Source organism: Epinephelus lanceolatus, chromosome 24 (assembly GCF_041903045.1).
Source record: "Epinephelus lanceolatus isolate andai-2023 chromosome 24, ASM4190304v1, whole genome shotgun sequence".
Taxonomy (NCBI): domain Eukaryota; kingdom Metazoa; phylum Chordata; class Actinopteri; order Perciformes; family Serranidae; genus Epinephelus; species Epinephelus lanceolatus.
Genome location: NC_135757.1, coordinates 22435816 through 22446692, shown reverse-complemented (window position 1 = coordinate 22446692; position 10877 = coordinate 22435816). Strand labels below are relative to the sequence as shown.

Sequence of the window (10877 nt, the reverse complement as noted above, 5' to 3'; positions counted from 1 at the left end):
TATTTACTATTTTTGTAACAATAAAATTATTTTATTAAAAAATAATTGACTTAATTGGATGATTTTTTTGAGGTTATTAAAATACGTATACCTGACAAAAAAATGACTGCATAATTTATTTTGTGTGTCTCATGTGTTTCCACCACAGTCTAATGTTTCAACAGTGCATCTCTCCCTGTTGTCATGGCTGAACGCGGCCAGCAGAGGCGCTAGTTGTCACTTTGCCTTATTGCCCAACTTGTAAACAAAGCACCGAAGGTAAAAACCAGCTTGCTATGCGCATGCGCAGTGCTCATTTGCTAATGTCGCCTTCTCTGTCTGTCTGTCTGACACTCTGGGAGATGGTAAGAAATGATTTATTATAACTCTGTAAATGAAAATATGCGAGGGAATTTAGTGCCTATTCAGTTTAAAACAATAAAGCGACATTTGGCAGCTCGTTGAGCGGAATTAGCATTAGCAACAACAGTCATGGTTTAAGAGAGGCTAGTGGGAGTTAGCTTTATAGAGACAGGATGAATGTTTTAAACCATTGAAGTGTGTAATTAAACTTTTTGTTTACATGTAACCTGATATAGTGTGTGAAGTTTTAATCTACTCTTTAACTCTTTCCTCAGCTGAGCCTCTCAGATGGAGGCTGTGTGTGACCAGCTCCATGGAGATGATGATGAGGAGGAGAAGGAGGCAGGAGCAGATGAAGCCATGCTGTGGTCCATCCAGGAGGCTCTGGAGAGGCAGACCCTGCAGATAGGAACATCAGCCTGCGGGGCCACAGCTGTGGTGGACGTGCTGAAGGCCCTCGGGGTGGATGTGGCCCCTGAGGAGGCAGACCGCTGCGTTCAGACACACCTGAGGAGGAATGAGTCACCGCTGCCTGACTACCTGCTGTCCCGCAGTGAAGCTGGTAAACGTCCCGATTGACAGGAGGGACTGTAGTGGGCCCCTAGATTTGTCTCCACCTAAGTACAGACTTAAAGTACTTTATCTGATGTTTCCATGTCCATTTAATGTTATACTTAAACTCCACTACATTTATTTCACAGTTTACAGATAGCAGTTTTTCAAACCGTGTATCTCCAGATGTGCCGATGTTCAACGTTTGCGATTAATTTATGGATAAAGTGTTCCTTTATATGCCGTGGAAATTCTTCTTCTCTTTCTGACATGACATTTTAGAGATTTGAGATTTTTCACATGACAGCAACACTACAAACATTCTTATAAAATGTGATGCATAGCTGTAGATTAAGCTATCCAGGATCAATTTATAAACATCATATGCAATAGTAAGACAGTGACTTTTGTTTTAATACCTTGAGTAAATGATTTTGGCAGAGGCACCAAGAAAAAACAGGATAAAATGTTCTTGGAGTAATGACACCAGTGTTGCCAAATTAAGTAGGATAAAACAATAAAATAAATTATAAAAAAGGAAAAAATAAAATGTCCTTAGAAGAATGAAGCCTGTTTAAGTTAAATAAAAAAATAAAAAAAAATATTTTAAAAAAATTATGAAAATATGATAGAATTTTAAACAAAATAATGAAAAAAGTAAAATGATTTTAAATAAATTAAAAATAACTAAATAAGTAATTGAATAAAATGATCTTGAAGAAATGAAGCCAATGTTGCCCATTTAAATAAGATAAAACAAGAAATAAAATAATTTGATAAAATAATTTTAAATAAATTCACAATAAGTATATAAATAATTGAATAAAATGTTCTTGGAAGAATGGAGCCAGTGTTGCCAAATCAACTAGGATAAAACAATAAAATAAATAATAAAAAATAAAACAATAAGATGTTCTTAGAAGAATGAAGCCTGTTTAAATAAAATAAAAACAGTAAAAAATAATGAAAATATGATAGAATTTAAAACAGAGTAATAGAAAAAGTAGAACTATTTTAAAGAAATTAAAAACAAGTAAATAAATAATTAATAAAATGTTCTTGAAGAAATGAAGCCAATGTTGCCCATTTAAGTAAGATAAAACATAATAAAATAATAAATAAATGAAATGTTCTCAGAAGAATAAAGCCTGTTTAAGTAAAATAAAATAATATTATTAACAAATAATTTTAAAAAATAATGAAAACAAATTAAAAAAAATCAAATAATAAGATAAATTAAAATAGATTTAAATAAATTCAAAATAAGTAAATAAATAATTTAATAAAATGTTTTTGGAGGAATGAACCCAGTGTTTCCTGAGACAAGTCAAAATAAAATATAAATATTTATATAAAATGGCAGGGGCACACAACTGGTTAGCTTAAGGTTGTTCTCTGTGCATAGTGTTCAGGCTTTCGGGTTTGAATGTGCAGGTCGTACAGTATCTAAAAACATAACTAAGTAGTGCACCTCCCCTTTTTACTCAGTGCCACCTGACGATAATACTGACTTTCACTTCAGTAAGATTTTAAATGCAGGACTTTTACTTGTGATACTTGTTTTCACAGTGTGGTATTAGGACTTTTACTTAAGTAAAGAATCTGAAAACTTTTCCACCACAGTGTAGAGACCGATTAAATGCATTTTTTTTCTGCCTTTCATGGTTATAAATGTATCACTGAATTACCTCTTATGCAAAAAGAAAATAAATGCAGTTTAATAAAACAGCTGCAACATAACATAACAGATGCCTGTGTCGTATTAGGAGATGAAGCCAGAAGTGTCATGTATTTCATATCTGAAGACCTTTTGATTGTTAGATCCTTAAAAGTAATTTGGAGTGAAACATTTTTAAGATTTTTACATTCAGTTGTGGAAGAGGAATTCAGATTGTTGACATAAGTTAAAGTACAGTACTTATACCACACAGTGGAAATACTCCACTGCAGGTCCTGCATTCAAAACCTCACTTACATAAAAGCATGTTTCAACAATGTAAAAGTATTAATTATGCAGTAAAATGTTTCCTGTCAGTGTTGTCCTATTTCATCTGATGTCTTTGGGTTAATATTACTGCTGCATTAATGTGTGTGCTGCATTTTCTTGCCCTAGATGTTTAAGGCTGTGCTCTCTTTAACTCCTTAATAGTATGTTTACATGCACAGTTTAATTCCACTTTTAATCGGAATGAAAGGCCATTCCGATTAAAAGTGGGCATGTAAACGGTCATTCCGATTGAAAATTAAATCAGATTAAAGGGGGTGGTTTATTCCGTTTGTCATTCCGAATGAAAGAATTCTGTGTGCATGTATACACTCATTCCTCTTTAAATTCATTCCGGTCTTTCTGCGCATGCTCGTTTCCTTGCCCTTCTGGCGCGATGACGTATATAGCGCGCATAGCAACGGGCTGCATAGCAACAGGCTGAGATAGAGCAGTCGGACTTGTTGCACTCACTGGTTTCCATTCGCCACAGCACGGTCTTCTACCTCTCTTCTTCGACCTTCTACCTCCCTTCTCCTCCTCAACAGACAAAGCATTAGCAGAACAAGGTTGTTGTCGTACTGCTGCTTCAAGAATATAAGCAAAACACGCCCGAAAAAGGCACTAAGAACGGCGTCGTCAAGCATCTTGTTATCCGGAGCGAGGACTACAGTGTTTTCTTCTGGTAAACGTAAACACGTAACATCCGCCCCGCCCCCTATCCAATCAGAAACGTTCCCTGCCCCAAACCTTGCGCAGACCTGAATAAAGGCGAGTGAACTGATCTCCCATGTAAACCCTCATTCGGAATAAATATTTCCCATGTAAACTACCTGGAAAACTTTAATTCCCAATGATTTCATTCAGATTTATTTCATTCCGAATGAGAAGCCATCATGTAACTGTAGGGTGCTTGACTCTTTAGCTAAGGACATTGCAGTGAGAGAATAGTCAACCTCTGCTATGTCAAAAACTCTGAAATCCGTCAGGCCTTACTATTAATTTTGGTTATGGATATTAATTTGATTATTAATCAAAATTCCTAATTGATATTTTAGTAAACTTTATGAGATTGATATCTTTAACTGCCTATGATTTCCCCTTTTCAGGAATGGTGCCCCACAAAGTAAATTTAAACCAGTTAGAAAATAAATTATAGCTGCTGCGCAGCAATGGTCGGGCAATTTTAGGCAAAATTAGGCAATTCTGAGCAACACACACACACACACTAAAACAAAGCATATCACAACATAGAAGTTACATCATATAATTATGGCATGCCCTTCAAATTGTGGATGAGTGGCTGAAGTGATCAGACTCATAATATACTAAGGAAAGAAAAAACTCAAGAACAAGAAAGTAAGAATAACATTAACTGCTAGCAATTATGAACAAACTGGCCTGATCTAGCTTAAAGCTAAACAGTATCCATGGTGACAAAGATGAAAACATTTTTTAAAATGTAAAAGTAGCTATTGGATAGACTCTGCATATTGACTGATAGCTAAGCCAAATAAACAGGGAAAAGAGACAAGGGATAACAGAGAAAAGTGTTGATAAGGAGTATTTTTGTCTCTGCGAAACTTACCTTAGTAGTCTCTAATCCACATAGCATGATGCCTGAACATAGGACTTTCACATTAGAATGTCTGTTTTGCCTTAGCTGAGGCTTGAACTCACAACTTCTGAGACTGAGGTCCGTCTTCTATCTCACTGAGCTAACTGGTAAGTGACAGTTCATGAGTGGCTTCACAAACTGACTAAGCCAAGCATCAGGGTGCCAGACAGTAGCCATCCATGCCATGGAAAAGCAAAAAAAAAAAAGTGAAAGTTCCAAAGCTGTAGCACATATGGTTGATTTGTTATGAATTTTCAAAGTTGTGAAATTTAGAGGCTTGCTGTAGCGCCACCATCAGGACTATTGTCTTGTGTTTCCAGTTGAGGACATCTGGCATGGGACTGGACCTTTATGAAAAGTATGGGTAGATTTCTCATATGGAAATGTTGCACAAGCTGAGGCTTGAACTCACAATCTTCAACACCAAGAACCATCCTCTATCTCACTGAGCTTATTGGCAAACAGAAATATCACATGTAGCTTCACAAGTTGACTAAGCCAGTCACCTGTGTGCAAGACAGCAGCTGTTAGTGTGTAAAGGCAGATTTCAAACGGCTGTCAAAAATTCAGTTATTAAGACAAAAATCCGAAAATACACAAATTGCATCTAGACAGCATGGAGATGTTGGTCATTTGCATTGACTCCAGTTGTTCGCATGAGAGCGAAATTCAAAATGCTGTAAAAAAAAAATTCAGTTTTTGAGATAAAATTCTGATATTTTCCAAACATCATCTACCATGACTCCAAAATTTTGTCCTTTTTTTTAATGAACATTGAAAATGTATTTAGCAACAATTTGCAAGTGTATGTTTACAATACTGTTTACAGTCAAACATTTTGATGCACTGTAGGCTCAATTTTCGATAAATCAAAAATCTGTGTGGATTGTTTGTGTAGGACAGTCTGAAGATGCTCTGTAGCAAGTTTGGTGTCAATTGAGCAAAAATTGTGGGAGGAGATAGGTTTAAGAAGTTTTACAGTTTTTGAAAAAAACAGAGTGATGGACTTCATAATTTGCAATAGGTTTAAATGTACAAAAGTTTCTTCAGTATTGGGGCTACATAATTGGCAAGTGACAGTTCGTGTGTGGCTTCACAAATTGACTAAGCCAAGCATCAGGGTGCCAGACAGTAGCCATCCATGCCATGGAAAAGCAAATTTCAAAGTGAAAGTTCCAAAGCTGTGGCACATATGGTTGATTTGTTGTGAATTTTCAAAGTTTTGAACTTTAGAGGCTTGCTGTAGCGCCACCATCAGGACCATTGGCCTGTTTTTGCAGCTGAGGCAATCTGGCATGAGACTGGACTTTTGTGCAAAGTTTGGTGAGTTTTGCGCATGGGAAGTATGATTTCCTTGGAAGAAGAAGAAGAAGAAGAAGAAGAAGAAGAAGAAGAAGATGAACATGCAGCAAAACAATAGGGTCCTGGCAGCTTAGGCTGCCCGGCCCCTAATAAAGCAGTTTTGTGTTAAAAATCAGTGTTTTTCCAACACTGCAGGGGCTGGAGCCAACCTGATAACTTACGATCCAGACGTTCAGGAGGTTTTTACCTGGAGCTGAATTATCCACAGAAGTCTCTCACTCGCCAAAACAAACTGACTCTGGGATTTAAACCGGTAAAACAAAAATGAATAAAGCAGTTTTATGTTAAAAATCTGTTTTTCCAACATTGCTTGACACAGCAGGGTCTGGAGCTGAGCTGCCACTAACGTTTGCCCCTCTTTTTTCTCTGATAACTTAAAATCCAGATGTCTGATGACTAAAATCCTTCTTCTGGTGATAACATATAATTAAAAACAATCAAAGATCTAAAAAGGTTATTGTAATAATGTGGCTTAAAACAGGACAAAAATCCAACTCATGACAACAACTCTGACGCAAGCGCAAAGGGGGATATGACACCACTGACAGGTGACAGCGACCAGATGACACACACCATGTCCTCGACTCAAATTATAGATTTCTCTGGGTTAAATATTGTTGAAAACATTTGGGGTAATGTAAGTTAACAGCTCAACCAAATATATGACATTGGTTAAGTCATTTTTTTTAAAGTTTTATTGCAAAAAAAGTTACATATTACATTTTATCACATATTACATTTGGGGCAGCAGTAGCTCAGCCCTTAAGGACTTGGGTTGGGAACCGGAGGGTCGCCTGTTCAAGTCCCCATCCGGACCAAAAATATGGAGCGTGGACTGGTAGCTGGAGAGGTGCCAGTTCACCTCCTGGGCACTGCCGAGGTGCCCCTGAGCAAGGCACCGAACCCCCCAACCGCTCAGAGCGCCTGTCATGGGCAGCCCACTCTGACATCTCTCCACTTTGTGCATGTATAGGTCCAGTTTGTGCATGTGTGTGTGTTCGGACCTGTGTGTTAATGACAACAGAGTGAAAAATTGAATTTCCCCTCGGGGATTAATAAAGTATATTAAATTAAATTAAAATTTCCTCTGTTTATCACAACCATTGAACATCAACAAATCTGGAGATACATGGTTTTCACAGGACAGGAAGGGGATGAAGACTAATCTGTAACTAAAGCTGTCAGATAAATGAAATATAAAGTACAATATTTGCCTCTGAGAAGTGGAAGTATAAAGTTGCAAAGAATGGAAATATTCAGGTTAAGTACAAGTACTTCAAATCTGTATTGAAGGGCAGTACTTGAGTAAATGTATTAAGCTACTTTCCAGCACTGATTACATTGTTTGACTTCACTTAAGTGGCAGATATTACACCTTACACACCTGAGCTCCCCGAACTGTTCTGTGACATTTCAGGTAATGACATACAAAGACATAAAGCATGACTTTGTGTAGGTATCATATCTTAACTGGGCTCTGCAGACAGTGATATTTCAGGTGTCACAGATGCTCACGGAGACGATAACTTCCCCGCTGAATGGGGCTCTGTAACGCCTTGAACCCATAAGTGCGCTTTTCCTGCCAGCGTGACAGCTGGCTGCACTGCCAACCAGGCAAATTCAAAAGTACCCTCTTGAATTAGACAAAGAGTTTTATGTCTCTCAGAGGAGCCACTGTAATTGACTTTTTCAGCTCTGTTTCACAATTTTTGCATTGACATTTCAGCTGTTTAGCTCAAGCTGTCATCGCAACATACGGTTCTGAGTGGAAAGGAAACACACTTGTAATCATTGATCTCAGACACGACAAGTAAAACATAACGACTTCCTGTATTTCAGGGCTGTTCCTGGGGCTTGAGGAGGGGGGGCTTGGCTTGGATCTCTGTAGGGTGGTCTAGGATAATCCGAAACAAGACTCTGTTATGTATCTTATTTACATTTACAAACATATATGTTTCTGCCACAACCTTAAGAGTACAGTAACCACAATACACACAAAAAATGCTGAGTTTTGTGAGTTGTTGTGTCTTTGCGGTCATTTTTGAACCTCAGAGGACATTTTGTGTCTCTTTTTTTTGTCGTTTTGTGTCTCTTTGAGGAGCTGTTGTGTCGTTTTTGGTCATTTTTTTTGTTTCTTTAAGGCCATTTTGTGTCTCTTTGTGGTCTTTTTGAGTGGTCGATACCTGTTGACTTGAGTGATATTTCGCAGGTGAAGTCCTGGGGAGCCCCTGACACTTTTGCCCACATAGGCCTGTCCAGTAATCCATTCATAGACCAACCTGTCAGCCAATAAAACGAGAGTATTTCCACATATTTTCTCCTCTCTGATTGGTCTCAGCTTGCGTCCGTGCTGTGTACAGATGCAAAATTACAACACTGCCATTTTCTTTAGTGACAATCAACTGCTCAAAGAGGAGAGTTATTCTTTGCCTGTGCTGTATTCCCAGAATGATCTTATCAGTGATGAGAAGAAACTGAAATGAGGATTACTTCTTCTTTTAGGTGCGACTCACGCTCAGCTCATCCAAGGAGCACAGGAGGCCAGTAAGGGGAAGGTGATAGGTCGCTTCTTCCACTTTCACCCTCGGCGGCTGGTCAGACTGGTCCCCTGGCTCGCACGCTGGATCCGAAAAGGTGCTGTTCCTGTGGCCACCATGAACATGCAGCTTGTTGTGCCTGAAGGAGAAGAGGTGCCTGACGCCTGGCACCATCAGCTCATATTTGGCGTTGCACCAAATGCTGTTTTCATGACCAATCCTTTAGATGTAGGTGAGTACCGTAAAAAAAAAAAAGAAAAGAAAAAGCAACTCATTTCAGGAGATTCGTGTCTCCTTATGCATTTTAATTAAATTTCTGTTTCAGGAAGTGAGGGAGAGGTGCACCAGAGACTCTGCAGTGAGTCTGTGCTGCTGATTCGTCGAGAAGACGTCCTGCAGAGACTGACGCCAGATTGCTGTCTGTCCAGCTTATCAGACAGCCAGTCTGACCCACGGTGGAAAGCCCTGGATGTCGAGGGTAGGCGCAGCTAATTAGTTTGATTAATGCAGATTTATGCAGATTTTTCTTCCGTTGTAAGTGTTTTCATCCCTATTTTCTTCCCATCAGGTCAAGTGAGGCAGATGGCCCTAGAAGAGGAACAGGAACAAAATCGACCCAAGTTAACGCACATCACGATCCCAGCAGCGTACAGTTCAGGCGTCACACTCTTTGCTCTACGAGAGTCAGATTTAGGACAAGAACTCCTCAAAGCTCCTGAGCTTCCTTTGCTGTGACCAGACTCATGAACTTATAGCTTGAAGATTAATTTATTATAATCAGAAGTAAAACACTGATGATGCAGTTGTTGCAGATGGCAGGTTGGAGACATATGAACCACATAAACATTTGCACAGAAAGTGAATATATTGCAGATGTGTGTAAGTGATATGAAGGAAAATTAAACTGTGCATTCACAGGAAACAAAACCACAAAAATCTGATGTTTAATACATCTTTTGTGTCAAGTGCCCTCATGTGTGGCTTCATTTGCCAGCTGCTTTCTGCCACCAAACAGCTACAGATGTTTCCAACAACTCACCACCATCATCCATGAACATTTCTCTCACTGATGCCTGTTGTTTTTCCCATGCATTATAAACAGTTTCATGTCAGTGAATTACTTGAATAAAGTATGTTTCAAATATTAAGCAAGCATTCTTTGAGAGCATTTGTGTCTTTTTAAGGTCATTTTGTGTCTTTCATTGATTTTGTGTCTTCACTGGTTGCTCTTTAAGGTCATTTTGTGTCTTTTATAGTCATGTTTGTGTCTTTAATGTCATTTTGTTACTTTTATAGTCATTTTTGGTCCTCTTTAAGGCCATTTTGTGACTTTTTTTGGTCATTTTTGCAACTCATCGCTTTTTATGTCTGACACCTCCCGTCTACAGCGGGCTTGAGACGCTGCCTTGTGGTGGACTTGGCTCAGATTCCGGAGTCACTTTCTTATCCTGAAGCCTCCTTAAGGAATCCCGTTTGATTCAGCGGTGGGAACCTCTTGCCACGGCATGTCTTTGCTGACGTCGACCCCAGCAGGATTCAACACCTGGATGTTCCACATGGAAGACAAGTGCTAACCACTACAGGGAGGCCCACTCTTGGACATTTTTGCATCTCTGAGGTCAATTTGTATCTTTCTTGGTTGTTTTTGTGTCTTTTTACTCTATCTATGCCATCATGTACTCCTGCAGTGTAGCTCACTGTGCAAAAGCTTCCCCTCATCTGCTCCTCTCTGCATCCAGACTTTTAACTAGAGCTAACAAAAAAGCCGATCCCATCAGTCCCTATTTGGCCACTTTACGCTGTCTCCCAGTTAACTTTAGGATTGACTTTCAGAATGTATTGATTTTTTTCAGAGCAATAAATGGCAAAGCTCCAGCTTGTATTTCAGAGCTGTTAACATCCTGATGGTCAGAAGCTTATATCACCACACTAAACTCCTCTGATTGCTCCAAAGGCCACATTAAGCAGTGACGGTGGTGGAGTCATTACAGCCAGGGTACTTAGATACTGGCACAATTTAAGAATGATATCCATCTGTTTATCCTGCGAGGCAGCTCACTTTTCCATACTTAAAGTCAATGCTATATTAGATGTTGTAGGACCGATTTGCTGCATGTACAAGGGTGATGTTATGTTTCATCACTGCAGGGGCACATATGAAACAGAGTTTAGGGGGTCCTTTACCAGAAACTTTTGAGCACTAAACACTTAATTTCCTGTATTCCAGTGATTTTTGTGCAACAGCTTGTGCCTGTACTACAATAATTCATGGTGTAAATGGGGGACAAATGCCCCCCATGCCCCACCCCTGAAATCCACCTACAATTGGAATAAATCAGTTTTATGGAGGTTTGAATGGTGGCTGTTGGCCAGTGGTGGAAGACATATTCAGGCCATGTATTTAATTTTTAAATAGCCACTCAGTAAAGATATCCAAATCTTATTAGATCAAGCAAAAAAATCTGTATAACATAAAGTAAAA

At 38.8% G+C, this 10877-nt stretch overlaps 1 protein-coding gene across 1 annotated transcript; it reads left to right on the top strand.

The window, feature by feature from the left end:
• The first annotated feature begins 278 nt into the window (after positions 1–278).
• LOC117249777 (uncharacterized) lies at positions 279–9542 on the top strand. Its single transcript, XM_033615493.2, has 5 exons — positions 279–344; positions 618–904; positions 8361–8627; positions 8721–8873; positions 8964–9542. Exons 2-5 carry the CDS (start codon positions 631–633, stop codon positions 9128–9130), a joined length of 861 nt encoding a protein of 286 aa, XP_033471384.1. The 5' UTR covers positions 279–344; positions 618–630; the 3' UTR covers positions 9131–9542.
• Positions 9543–10877: the final 1335 nt, after the last annotated feature.

Coding starts and splice junctions, on each gene's coding strand:
- LOC117249777 (XM_033615493.2), top strand. CDS start 631: ATGGAGGCTGTGTGTGACCAGCTCCATGGAGATGATGATGAGGAGGAG. Junction 8,628..8,720: donor GACCAATCCTTTAGATGTAG/GTGAGTACCGTA, acceptor TTTCTGTTTCAG/GAAGTGAGGGAGAGGTGCAC. Junction 8,874..8,963: donor GAAAGCCCTGGATGTCGAGG/GTAGGCGCAGCT, acceptor TCTTCCCATCAG/GTCAAGTGAGGCAGATGGCC.